We start from the raw sequence: 15,185 nt of genomic DNA on the forward strand, positions 1-15,185 counted from the left end.
AGTGGTATGGCATTCCAGTCTGTGGATGTAATCATCCCACTGTACCTGGCTCTCTTTAGGCTGATCATTGAGTATAATGCCCCTTTCAGAATGTGCCTGTCTAAACACTTATTGCAACTAGAATGACAGCTATGCCTTTTCATTAAAATAAAATCAAGGGCCTAAATCATAAAAACTAAGCAGATCATGTCAAAGCCTTGTTCATCTTCTCAGTATCATACAGGCTATCTGCATCATGTCTAGAACCTCAATAGACCATATCTTTTCAGTCCTATTATGCATTCGCAAGTCCAACAGTAATGTGAACATCTTCTCAGGGCATCTCAGTCTCTTTTGTAACATAAATAGAACATATTGGAGGGACATGTATGCATCACAGGGAATACCACTGCTGTGGAATGATCTTGCACTCCACATAAAGCAAAATACTTTTCTTATGTTATTCAAATGTAATTTGGATGAATAGATGTAAAACCACAAATTCACCCCCAGTTTAGCTTCCATGTCCCTCATAGATAGGGGAAACATATAAATGTCCTAACATATCTTTGTTCAGTCTGCCTCTGGGTTATTCATACACAAAATATAAGGGCTAAAAACTACCATGGAAATATAAGGCCAGGCTTCTTAAAATCCTCACAGATCAACAGCCTGTTAAGTACCTATGAATCTATGAAGCAAGTATGTTCTCCAGAATCTTGTTGAAAAACTGCTAGAGAGAATTTATTTTGTCTTGTTGGGAATTGGGACCCTACACTGACATATATGACGCTAAATACAATTAGCACTTTGCATCTGTGTATGAATAAAAATAGATATTGGTTCCTTTACAGAAATCTGAGACTGGGTGAAAGAGGAAGACATGTAATCCTATTGATGGTTTACTTTCCAGATGATTTAAGATCCTTCAACTCAAAATGGACTCTGAGTTAACATTCCTAAATTAGTGAAAAATGGCATGTATTGCACTTCCACATCTGATCTAAATGGCTCCTGTCAGGATACAGAAATGTGCTATGCCAAATATCACATAGTATGTGCACTGCCCCAAATGACTGATGCCTTGAAATACACCTTACTCAGTCTTTCCCCGATAATGTATGTGATATGTACATTATAGCTACATATATATGAAAGAATATATAAAGTTTCCAATGTTCCAAGATATCTTCTTTGTATTTAATTGAGAAGTATTTGGTTTCTTTGAAGATGAAAGCTAAGAAACTAATTGGGATGAAGAGGTATGCAAGACTGTTGGTGCTTTATTTATGCAGTTGTAGGGCGGGATGTAATTAGGTATTAAATAGATTAACTGAATCCTGACAAAGTAATATACCACACTGTAAAACAGCAAAATAGCAGAATGCATTTTATGCTATAATCCAAATGTTTCTGACTCCTTAACTACTCCCTTTCTAAAGGGGTGGGTGTGTAGCGAGGGTACCGAGAGCATGTTGATGATATGTTGCAGGTGGGAATCCCAGGGCCCACATTGTTATCCCATAACCAAGGTAGCCTGTGTTATAGCTTTGTGGAAGACACCAAATTAGTCTTATTTTAATACCTACAATTCCTGGCCGATGACATAATAAGTAACCATTTGACAGGGCATACTGATTAGTTGGTCCACCAACACAGAAATGGGATTACTGATAGCAGTTAAGGCACTACTTAAAATGGTAAAACATTATATAATGAGACTTGGCAGTGAATAAAAAGGTAGTTAAATTGAACAAGACAGGTAACTGGCTAAAATATTAATGCACAGTCTGACAACTCTGGTTAGTAAATAGACACATTCAAAAACCTATATAACACATTTGATAACTTGTCTAAAATAAACATTATTTATTATATGAAACTAAATTGTAAGATGTTATTTCAGATAAACTATAAACAGTTGGAATTAGTACTTAATAACAACTGATTTACGTTTAGTAATAGATGTAAGTGAAACAGTAAGACAATCAATGACAATTAAAGACAACAAAATTTGAGTGGCAGTATTAGCAAAACTCAGTAATGGTCATTCAGGCACTCACATCCTACTTTTGTGATGTCATAAGCTAATTGCAGAAATAGTCAATCCTTATTTAAATGACAGCCTAAGCTAAGTGCAGAAATGGTCACTCCTTACTTGTGAGACAAACCCATGGTGCAACAGTATAATACTTACAATTTGGGCATGGAAGGTTCCAGTCCGTACCGGATTTTAGTCCATGGGATCCAATGACAACAAGACACATAATTTGTGATATTATCTGTTCAGTACAGGTGTCCCACAATGTTTGTCTTTGTATGGAGTAGTCATATCCTAATAATGCAATGTCTGACAATACAGAACAACATAGCCCAAATATGCATTTTTGGTTCCAGTCAAGGTACAGTCCCAATGACAGAAAAAAAAGAAATAATAATAATAATAAAAAAATATTCATGTGTTTGATCTCTGTCTGTAACATTTGATAGTTTGATCCTAGGCTATTTTAAGCATCTTTGCTAATCTGTCATTGGAAAGGTTCTGTGCAGTGTTGTATCATCCAGCTGAGTTAACAGAATATTTTGGTGGAGTCTCTTTTATTCTGACAGGGGTCTACAATGATAGCCTTGCACTATTGGTAGTGTAAGCATTAAATCTATTAAATAATTTACTTAGATAACATTGGCTATAACCTTAGTACATCTGTGACATAGGTGTTCACCTTTGCATTAATTAATTAATTATTGCATGCAGCACCACTGTCTGGCATTTTAACAGATAAAATATAATTATAACAAACACTATAAGAATTGTCATGATTAATATACATATGATAAGCATATGCGTTTAGCTCAGGCAGCTTATTTTAAAACACTGTAGGTAGAGGTCTGTTTAAAATAGATACTATTACAAAACAAGAAATTTTAATAATAGGTAATAAATAGCAGTGATGTTAAGTGTTAGACAAAGGAAAGTTATGATCTCAACTTTTCTTCTCTTATATTTTATAAAAATACATATTTGGAAGATTCCAGGGCTACAAATTACATCTGAAGCTATATAATGAAAATACATGTGAGACCATTGCATTAAAGTGACAAGTATAAAATGTAGGCATATCACTATAATATTTGAACAAATATAATACATTGACATTCATGGAAGTTTTGTACCTCTCAAAATACACGAGTTATTGAGTGGCCTAAATAAAGTCAACAAATGGAAAACAATTGCTCTAAACAATCCAGCCAACACAAATACAAAGGAGCAATTGAAAAAGAAAGCTCGAATCCTTGGTAATACGTAATACACTTTATTCCACTGAGACTCATATTCCTTCGAACACATTAACGCTGTACAGAAATATATCCTGCGTTTTCGTTTCAAGTGACTTCCTCAGATGAAGAAAACTGAATGCATACCTAGTAAATACACAATAATATATACCCTCACAATCAATTATCTAATAATTAATTAATAGTTCAATTAAATGTTTTAATTCATTAAACTTTAAAAATGCTTAATAAAATACATTAAATAACCATTAACTGTTAAAAATTGATGCTTCAAAAAATACAGATATGTCATATAAATACTTTCCTATAAAAACATATTTCATCCATACTACATTCATTTTAATAACAATATAAAATACTTTTAAAAAACATTTAAGAATATGGCTGAAAATTCTATATGGACAATAGCACCCTCTTGTGTTAGGAAAAGGATTTATTTATTCCACAGACCAAACAAAATAATCCCTCCATTAATTCATATTTTTGTATTCTGTGTTATGTACCATTCAAACAATCTAAGGGGGCCAAATATTTTTCCAGAACCTAAATGAAAGGTAAATAAGACCTACAGTTTTGCTGCTCTCAGCTTTAGGACTGGGGCAAGGGAAACTGCATCATTCAATCCTGGAAACTTGGCTTCCAATGATAATTGCCACAATAATTCTTTGTATTCTATAGACGTTTCCCATAAACCGCCCCTTATATTCTTTTCTACCACTTCCAAAATAAAAAAGCTAAACTTAGCTTCCTGACAGCTTCTTTTGTGCTTATACAGGGCATTGTTAATGCATTTAGTCCTAATCTCATAGTTATGCTCGTATATTCTGTTTTTCAACTTCCTTTCAGATTTACCCACATAAAATGCATCACAGTGATCACACAATGCTAAGTATACTATTCCACTAGTGTCACAGTTCACATAATATCTACTCTGGATCAATCTGTCTCTACAACTAATAAAGATAATCTCCTTTGTACATATATATGGGCATTGGGAACATTGCCCGCATTTAAAAGTGCCAACTTTACCATCTCTAAATTTGTTCCACTCATTTTTACCCTCTAAAATGGTCTTTAAACTTTTCTCCTTGCAGTAAGTACATTTCAAAGGTGTCTCAAAAATTCCTTCCAGGTCCGAAATTTCCCCAAACCTATTCCATTCATCTTCCAAAATTTTTCTTATTTTAACATCGTCCCCATTAAAGTCCATTACAAAATTGCTTTCTCCTTTATATTTATCTACTTTTGATTTTGTCTCGTTCAATCCTACCCTGATCCCCAGGATGGGTTTAAATTTATCCTGCCTACCTACCCTAACCTCCTTCTCTATGGATTCCACAAGGGAAATAGGGTAACCCCAAACAATAAACATTTCACGCAACTTCTTATACTCATCTTCAAAATCACTCTCTCTTGAAGTCATACGGTTTCCCCTTACGTACTGCCCCTTCACAATACCTTTCTTCTGGTGGTAGGGGTGAGTACTATTGAAAGCTAAATAGGAATTCTAGAAGGTTTCCTTTCTATAGATTTTTGAGAAGAAGCCTTCATTGCCCTTTCCAATGGAGATGTCCAGATAATTTAGAATATTCATATAAATTTTATATGTAAAATCCAAAAAATCAGTGGACTCTGAGATATATTCAAAAAACTCAGAAAACTCCAACTCTGAACCTACCCATAGAAAGCACATATCATCCAAAAGGCACTTATAAAACTTCCAACAATGGTTGTATTTCGAATTAATAATGTATCTTTCTTCCCATGCGGACAAAATAATGTTAACATAAGTGGGGGCACATCTTGCACCCATAGCTACTCCCTGAGTTTGCTTGAAAAACTCCCCTTCATAATGTATGTAATTATTACTTAAAACTAATTCCATTAAAGTTAAGATAAGATAAAATCAATACTACTATATTTACCATATTTTAACAATGCTTCTTCAAACCATTTCATGCCCTCTTCATTTGGTATTGATGAAAATAGATCAACAATATCAATAGTAATAAAAATAATATTCTCATCATAGACTTCAGATGTTAGATTCCGTAACAAGTCCCAAGAATCCTTAACCACTCCTTGCCCTTCCAGAGCTAAGCCCTTTAATTTGAAATCCAGCCACTTAGCCAAGGGTGCAGTTACTGAGCCTTCAGAGGCTACTATGGGTCTCATTGGGGGATTTTCAACATTTTTGTGTACTTTTGGCATTTTCATTTAGGTTCTGGAAAAAATAGTTGGCCCCCTTAGATTGTTTGAATGGTACATAACACAAAATACAAAAATATGAATTAATGGAGGGATTATTTTGTTTGGTCTGTGGAATAAATAAATCCTTTTCCTAACACAAGAGGGTGCTATTGTCCATATAGAATTTTCAGTTATATTCTTAAATGTTTTTTAAAAGTATTTTATATTGTTATTAAAATGAATGTAGTATGGATGAAATATGTTTTTATAGGAAAGTATTTATATGACATATTTGTATTTTCTGAAGCATCAATTTTTAACAGTTAATGGTTATTTAATGTATTTTATGAAGCATTTTTAAAGTTTAATGAATTAAAACATTTAATTGAACTATTAATTAATTATTAGATAATTGATTGTGAGGGTATATATTATTGTGTATTTAATAGGTATGCATTCAGTTTTCTTCATCTGAGGAAGTCACTTGAAACGAAAACGCAGGATATATTTCTGTACAGCGTTAATGTGTTCGAAGGAATAGGAGTTATTGAGTGGCCTATTATTCCTTAATTACTTAAAGTATATAAAAATCTGCATATGTATTTAGCAAATTTATAGATAACTTAACTATCTGAGATAAATAGTCCTAAGTACTGATCAAACGAAAGCTCAGGTGGTCCCCAACACATCCAATACCATGGTAGTTAGCAAGGCCCCCTCATGTGACAGTTTAGCTTGATAGGATTTTCTTCTCCTCAGTTTTTAAATTTTGAAAAAATAATGAATGTACTGTTCAAACAAGTGATTGTTAAGTAAGAAATTATCCGCATCACAGGACCCAAAACTCTAAAGAAGCATGTTGAAAATGTAGTGCACAAAGCTTGATTTTTTTTTAAATCAGAGGTGACTGTTTTGAATTGGTGATGCTCTGAAGATAGTTTTTCAGGTGATCAGAAAGCCTATCCATCCTGATCTTCACATGACTTTTTTAAATGTGTTGAGAAGCCTCAAGAGTAAATACAAATGCTCATGCTTCACTCAGCAAGCAATAATACCTGACAAATGGGCATTATCAGGGAATTAATTCCCACGCAGGGGTGTTGTGAGCCTTATCACCCTGGAAAGGCATTACTTCCCTAATAATGCTCACCCTGAAGGGAATTACTGAGCTTAAAGAAGGGCTATCAGTTAAATTGTTTCATTTTTTTATTGCTATATACTTGTTATATTTTTGATGTAGAATAGTTCATCTGCCTGATGTTTCAAAGTTGCTGTAGCAAATGGAAGTGTTATTGTAGAAAGTATTTTGCGTCTAAAATATAAGTTATGTAAATATTTAATGTCCACACACACACACACACACACACACACAGATATATATATATATATATATATATATATATATATATATATATATATATATATATATATATATACATGCACACACATACCTGTTAGATTTTTTCTTTATTTACTTTTTTATTTTAAGCTCACTAAACAGCAAAGCCACATTTAGCAAACTTAAAAAAAATGGCAGCCTTTTCCTTTTTTTCTGTACAACCTTCACTGTTAAGCTGCCATGAAGTGACAGATTTTTTACTTTTTTTTGCTGGGGTTTAGCTGTATATTAACACCAAGTTGGAGAACATTTACTCACCATTCGAGTGACGATGTACATTTTGCCCATTCTATAATAATTGTTAAACCATTCCTAATTTTCTGACAAACCAACTTCCTCTTAATGGTACCCTCTTCCATTTAACCTGTACCTCCAGTCAGTCAATGCAATATAGAGCAAATAAGGTGCCTTATACTTATCTTTGTACAATCCTATAAATCATAATTAGTGTAAAGCATATGTATGGATGTATCTCAAACGCATGAGCGCTACCACATGGCATTGTTTCATGCAGTAAGAATACACTGTTACTCATTGTTTAGAGCTCTAAACAGAATAAATACTTATTACTAACACTTTCAGTTATGTGAGTATAATGCAGAAGGCTACACTAGTATATATAATATGTTCTTACTCCCGGTACACAACCAGATTTGTCTAACGTATGCAGTTTTTTCACTCTTCACATCAATTGTCACCTATTGCACTTATTTGTTAGTCAGTTGCTGTCTTTTTAGTGTCATAATTATTTTATTGTGCTGTGCTGAAGATATGTATTGTTATCTGTTTTTCTGCTTAATTATTGTAGTGTGCCCTACTGGGTCTAGGATACATGCTTGACTAGCATATGTCCGAATCACAAAACATCGAACACACATTCACAAAAGCACTTAACATCGAAAAGCGCTTCCGTGTATGTGAAGTTAAAAAAAAATCTACGTTTCTGCAGGGGGGCTTCACCCCCCTGCACCCCCCACACCCCCCTACTTTATTATTCTCACTCTGAGATTGCACTACAGTGGGGAAAAGGGAATTTTCCCTTACCCCCACCGTAGTCCGATCTATGAAACAGGCACACATACACAGAAGCGCTTGTCGATGTTAAGCGCTTTCGTGTATGTGTATTCAATGTTTTGTGATTTGGACATATGCTAGTCAAGCATGTGTCTGGATCCCGCCCTACTATATTGTGCTGCTATTATCTTTGTCTTTTGACTCTGGTTGCAATTGAAAAGGGTCTATGGACCAGCTCCATTTAATAAACGCGAATAAATAAACACACAAACAAACTAAGCTATTGGGTAGTAAACGAGATGAAATAGTTTAGTTTCAGAAGCAGGACTAAATCAGAAGAAAGGAAGGTAATCACTGAGTTGCTGTAATGTCTGTTTTTCAGGAAATCATATTTAATATTTTCCTTACAGGCATGGAGGGGCTGATATTGAAGGTGTGATGCTGACATATTTAACAGAGTGTCTATTCTGATACAAATGAAAACTGAGGGAATAAATAACACAGACTGTAATATTAAGTTAGATTAGAATAGCTTCATGAACAGGAATAGATGAAAGATTGAAACCTACCAGTTCTTATTTCTTACCAGTAGGGAAAGTGTCTACTGTAGTCTTGCAAAGTGCAGATGTGCTGTGCAAGTTCACAGGTCAAGCTTTTGGAGATTGCAATCACTGTACTGAAAACTATATCACTGACAACTTTGGCTTCTATTGTCTGTCTATCCCCAGGTGTGGCGGCTCTCATGTTCATAGGCATCACCCTTCTGGCCTTCTGGCTTCAGTGCAGGGATGTCACATGGGTGCAGCCACTCTGAAGTCTGCAATTTGACACCATCCCAAACTTCAGATGGCATTTTCATTGTAGCAACTAGGACTGGGCATTCTTAGGTTCATGGACACTGTCTATCTCTTGGTTCTCCTTATAGTGGGCCACAGCAGGACTCCCATTCATATTCCCACTGTGGGACAACATTCCTCCTGCAGCATGCATCCAGCCCTGGCACTGTTGACCCTCATGGTATACCTGGCCAATGTTTACAACATGGTGCCCCATCCTGACACGAGAGGATGTGATCCTTAAATCCCCACAACCTGTTAGCTACATAAGTAGCTACCTCATGCCCCACCTTTTACCCTTAGAACTACAGTAACACTGCTGTCTACTGTCACTCTTCCTTACCACACCTGTGCCCTACCCACCCCTCTGGCCTGTGTGAGTAAGAAAATATCTGGAGTACAGCATGACCAGGCAATGCACTATAATGCATAGCCTTGGTGTGTTAATGCATGCACCAGTTTTATTATGTTTTGATTTTGTCATGACTCATAATTGTGGACCAAATGCTACCTCTTCATCAGTACAGCCACCTATTGACCCTGCCTCTATCTTGTGTGAGAAACCACATCAGCCATTTTCTCTGATAACTATTTACTTTTCTCCACTGCTGCTGCATCAGTTCTGCTGACCTATAATGTTCCCAGACTACATCTGCATCTGCTTGCATTCTACCACATTGTGTAAAATGACACAGGCTACAGATATCTTCCTGCAAGTATGTGATACATATTTTCAGGCACCAGCAGATGTAACCAAACCTTCATGTGTATAAATACTTGTTCAGCAATATTCTGTGTCTCAGACAGTACAGTGTTAAATGTCATTGTCAGCTGCTGGCAGACTTATCTGTGACACAAGCTGGTTTTATAATACTGATACTGCTTGATGGAATCATAATGTGAGTGAGGCTCATGTACTCCATGAAATACTCACATTCAGAAAAGGTGATTATTGCAGATTATGTTCTATTTAGGTTCCTATTACCTGATCGAATGCTTAGGTTAGCGAATACCTAAATGTCGATCTGGTAATAGCGATTGCAAAAAACCCTTGAATGGCCGATTTAATGCAGGGAAAGTATTCACTTGGCTGTTATAAGGATTTTGCCCCTTTCTCCACTGTAGAGCGATCTCGGAGTTGGTATATTTAGTTAGGGGAGTGGGGGGCACAGCCCCCCACATCGAGGGAGTTTAAAATTATTTATTTATATTTTGCGGCCGAGGGAGTTCATTTCCTACGTTAAATTGGCCGTTCACTGTTTTAATTTTTCGATATTACCAGTTTGACGTTTAGGGATTTGCTAACCTAAACATTTGATCAGGTAATATAGACGCTTCTATTTTATATGTTTCTGAATCACTTCACTATCTTTGATTTTTGTAATTTCCATATGTGATGAGATAATTTGCATATTGACACTAATTTGAATGCCAGCGAATACTTATTTGCATAATATGTATATGGCACTATTACTTAGGGTCCTGTAATGTGTCTCTTTCTGATTCACCATAGCTCTGGACATTGCTGCTCACCATGCATTTTAGCATTATGTCATAGGCTAATGGTTTCTGAATAGCCCCAGACTTCTTTCACTAAGTAATGAATAAACCACATCATGCATCATGTACAACTCGTGTTAATAATTACCTGATGTTTCATGCTAAGTTCCTGACTATGGTGCATTATTTAGTTTAAAAGTACATTATGAGCATTTTGCAAGCTTTCTAATTTTGCAAATGCACCCAAATGTTATTAACTTTGTCTTTTCAGACCAGTGAGGACTGTCTCTACCTGAATGTCTTTGTACCATTAGATGTCAACTTGGATGAAGAACCCTCAGAGCTGCTCCCAGTAATGGTTTGGATGCATGGTGGGAACTTCATAGATGGTACTGGCTCAGCCATTCTATATGATGGAAGATTTATTGCTAATTTCACTCATACAGTTATTGTTACTATCAACTATCGAATGGGTAAGTTGTCTGCCATTATATAAATCTAAAAAAATTCCAGTAGTGCAGGAAATAATTAGAATGCATGTTGTTCATTGTATAGTTATTTAGTATAATAAGTTTTCTATGTGTTCATACATGTGCATATTGTATAGTTCCCTTATATTGCATATAAGTAAACAGAGTCTCTTAGATGTTTCTGGATTAATTGAGAACATTATTGACAAGCCTGACAAGACTGCAGTCACACCTTTGTATAAAGCTATTACTAAAAGTGCATTTTCCATTTTGTTTCCCATTTCAGCTGGGAATTCACTTTTTCTTTTTTTTCTTCACTGCACCCTGCAGCTGACCATTGGTTACCACTGGTGGATCTCCTGATGCACTGGATCCACTGGATCTAGTGAGAGCTCCTTATCACCCGTTGACTTATTCCAACCCATGCTTAGGGCCATTGAGGAGATTGAAGCATCATAGTGCAGCATCATAAAGATCCTATGGCACCTATGAAAATGAGCAGGAAATATTCCCTGTACCCTGGTCCAATTTGCACCAAGAAGCATAAAACTTCATTCTGGATCTCCCCTGAAAAGATGTATCTGGACAACTGGGTCTGATCTGGTCAACAAAGGATAAGCAAATAAAATAACTGAATCTGAAAGCACAATAAAATTTTCAAAATCTATCTTAATAATGATTTGTTGTGCTTCTAATGCACAGAACAATTCTTGAGGTCTGAAAGACATATCACATAAACACAATAACCAGAATGGTGATGCAAATACATTATAACCAATGGATGTTTATGGTTTAAAATATTATATGTGAAGTTGTTCTATCTCGCCGTTCATTCTTACAGATGGGTTCTGAGCCAGTTCTCAGCCCTGATTGCTGCTGCAATAGATCGGAGGTTTCCTAGCACAGCTCGGGGCAGTATAGCTTTTTACCTATCAAAATTTTCTAAAACTGTGTATTCCATTTATAGTTAGTGATAGTTTTTCATAGCTTTTGGTAGTTATATCTTTGATAGGTTATTAGTACTATATTTCTCTCCTTTTTGGCCTTCATTTTTTATAGGCCTTTAATATCCCTTCCCTTCTTTGTGTGCCTTTTTAATATAGCTTTGTAGTTTAAATAGGATTGTTAAACTTTAGACAGTGTGTGAGTGCTTTGAATAGTTATAAAGCCCATTTGTTTTTAGGGCTTATTACTGTAGCTTAACTTTCTAAATTTGTGTGTGTGTGTGTGTGTGTGTGTGTGTGTGTGTGTGTGTGTGTGTGTGTGTGTGTGTGTGTGTGTGTGTGTGTATTCTCTTAAAACTACAGTCTGTTACTGTACAGTAGATTTTTTGATACTGTAGTCTTTAATATGGCTGACCAGGAGAAAGATAAGCATCCTAAGTCTGGCTTTAAGAAGTGTCCAAAATGTGGACAAAAGATGTCTGTGACAGATAGTCACGTTAATTGTGTGTATTGTCTTGGAGCCTTGCACTTGCAAGAAAGCTGCTCCATTTGCCATTCTTTTTCCTCTAGAGTCCTTCATGAGAGAAAAAGAAAACATATGACAGAGGACTTCTAAAATCTTCATTCCAGGAAGCTTTAAGTGACCAGGATAAATCTAGCCAGTCTTCAAAGTCTTCTAATACTTCTTCTTGTCATGTGACAAAATCAAAAAAAAAACATCGATGTTGGCTCCACAGCCTTTGGAACTGAGTATCCTGTCTTTTCAGAGCTGGTCCCCAGTCCTGGAACTGGTATCCAAAGTATTTAAGTCACCCATTCTTCAGTCAGTGCCTCCATCCATTCATTCATCTCAGTCCTCGATCAGCCTATCCAATTTGGATGTGGATCGTGTGGTGCAGAAGTTGCTACAGGCACTGGTGTTTGCTAAAATTTTGTCGGCATCGACCCAAGTGGTTTCGGAGCCTAAATCTGTAATGCCATTGACTTCTTTTCCTACTCAGAGCCATACCGGTCCTTCGGAGCTGGAGGAGTCAGACCCAATGATTGTTGAGCCTTTGGAGCCGATGCCTGTTCCAGTGCCATCGGTTCCATTTACTCGGACTTCCTCGGCACCTATCGAGGCGTCTAGGAGCTAACACTCTCTGGTAGGGTCCAGGGAGGATAGTCAGACTGACCTGTCAGTTCTGACTTTGCCTCTCGGGGCCTTAGCTCAGATGAGTTTGGCTCCTACCTCTGGTTTGGATCTCACTGTGCCAGTGCCAAGGGGATTAGTGGTTTCTTTGGATCCAGTGGTCCCCTCTCATCAGAGTAGAGGTGCCTTTGAAGCCATGAGGAGAGTGATGTCCCCCAAGACATCTACATCTTCAGGTCCAACTACCTCCTCCCCAAAAGCACCTGTGTCTACTTCTGCTTCACAGATCCTTTCTAAGAGTAGAGACCCTGTGCCTTAGGAAGCCCTACTGGGTGGCCCCTGCTCTCCCGAGACCTCACCAGAAGTTCCCACTGATGAGGTGTCCAGGAAGAAAATTTGTAAGAGGAAGCACCTAGACTCCCTACAGGAGTCTCTCACATCTGATACTGAATTAGATGAATCAGAAGGGTCCCCACGGTCCCCCTCTGAAGATATCTCATTTGCTGAGATATTAAAAATCCTGAGGCAGAGGGGTGGCTGAAAGTCCACTAACCCTACTGAAGATGAGTTGGTTCTCCTGAAGGCTTTCGGGTCTCACCCCTCCACCTCCTGGGTGTCTCCACCCTTCAAAGAGCTCATGGAACTGGTCCCACAAAGGGCATGGGAGTCTCTGGACACCATGGAGCCTGTCCCTAGGAGGCCCAATAAATTTAGTTCTGCACCTTAGGATAAGTCTTTCCACACCAAGCAAGTGCCAGTTGATGCCATGGTGGTGGCAGCAGCCAGCAAAATGGAGATGTCAGAAACATCTTCCTCTATCCATCCTCCTAACAGAGATACTAGGATCATGGATAGATACGGGAAGCACAAATACAGTTCAGCGACTTTTGCCATGTGTTCACTGAACTATCTCACACATTTTACGAGACTACAAAGAGATCTCCTAAAAGAGCTTGGAGCTACTCTTCAGGGTAAAGTAGCTGCAGGAGCTTCAGACAAAGTCACCTCCCGGCTTGCTACCCTCAAGTCCATAGTGAACTCGTTCATGTGTCTCATTTCATATGCAGCTGATGGAATGAGTAGGGCAGCGGGTACAGGAATTGCTCTCAGAAGACCTTCCTGGATGCGCTTGTGTTCCTTTTCGGAGCCCTTTAAGTCATCTTTTGTCAACACCCCTTTTTATGGCTTGTCCCTTTTTGGGCCCAAAGTTAAGGAAACTTTGACCAGGTGTGAGCAGGAAGGAAAGACTCTGTCTGTCGTTGGAGTCAATTTTTCCACCCCTACCAGCCCCTACCCCAGGGGTCAAAAGGGAGGAAAGATGTGGTTCTGAAAAGCCCAAGGAGCCTTTCTGGACACACATGGTGACCCCCCTACAGGGGCAGAGGAGGGGCAATAATGGAAGATGCCGCCCTCGTAGCAGAGAGGGTCCGCAAAACCAGGGTGACAGAGACCAATTCTTTGGGAAGCCCTACTAGTGCTCCTGAAAGGAAACCCGACTCTCCTGCTTTGGAGGCAGTCAGGGATTACTTATCTTTGTATCGAGATGCCTGGCTCAAAATAACAAATGACAACTGGGTACAAAGTATAGTTTCCAGAGGATATTTTATTCCTTTCACCACTCCCCTCCACTGACAACAAAAATCCCAGATGTTCCACCCAGTTACAGGGGAACAAGCAACAGTAGAGGTCCAAACGTTGCTAAGAAAAAGAGTCATCCAACCAGTCCCAGCAGACCAGACAGGATCCAGAACTTACTCAAGATTCTTTTTGGTTCCAAAAAAGACAGGGGACTGGAGACCTATTTTGGACCTCATCAGACTAAACAGATCTGTCAAGAAAGAGAAGTTCCAGATGGTCACACTTCAGTCGATACTTCCCTTCTTAAGGAAAGACAATTAGATGTGCTCAATAGATCTACAGGAAGCGTACTACCATATAAAAATGGCCAGACCATCCAGTGATCATCTGCGCTTCTGGCTGGGAGCCAGTCATTACCAGTTTCGAGCACTGCCCTTTGGTCTCACTACAGCCCCCAGAGTGTTCACCAAATGTATGGCAGTGATCACGGCTCACCTGAGGTGTTTCGGATTCCAGGTGTTTCCATACTTAAGATGATTGGATCCTCATTGCCACCACCAGGCATCAGCTAATGCAAGCCAAGGACACCACTCTTACTCTCTGCAACCATCTGGGCATTACCATAAATTCAGAAAAATCTGGCTTTTCACCATTGCAACATATTGTTTTTATCGGAGCAGAATTGGACACCACCACCACCACTTTAAAACTTACAGCAGAAAGAGTTTTATTACCTCATCAGCAGGTCTACAACATTATATCCAGAGACAAGGCTCCTGCATCAGAAGTGCTAATGTTGTTAGGCATGATAGCAGCTGCAATATTATAGATACCATTGGGTTGCAT

General features: G+C 37.9%; 1 protein-coding gene across 1 annotated transcript in view; it reads left to right on the top strand.

Moving 5' to 3' along the window:
• LOC122815463 (cAMP-regulated D2 protein-like) overlaps positions 1–15,185 on the top strand; it is a 511,271-nt gene that overhangs the window by 113,704 nt on the left and 382,382 nt on the right. The window contains exon 2 of the mRNA XM_044087977.1: positions 10,487–10,688. Coding sequence (XP_043943912.1) covers positions 10,487–10,688 — 202 coding nt within the window. The remainder of the gene's footprint in view (positions 1–10,486; positions 10,689–15,185) is intronic.

The sequence above is a fragment of the Protopterus annectens genome, chromosome 11.part0 (assembly GCF_019279795.1).
Source record: "Protopterus annectens isolate FY-2018-M chromosome 11.part0, PAN1.0, whole genome shotgun sequence".
NCBI lineage: Eukaryota > Metazoa > Chordata > Ceratodontiformes > Protopteridae > Protopterus > Protopterus annectens.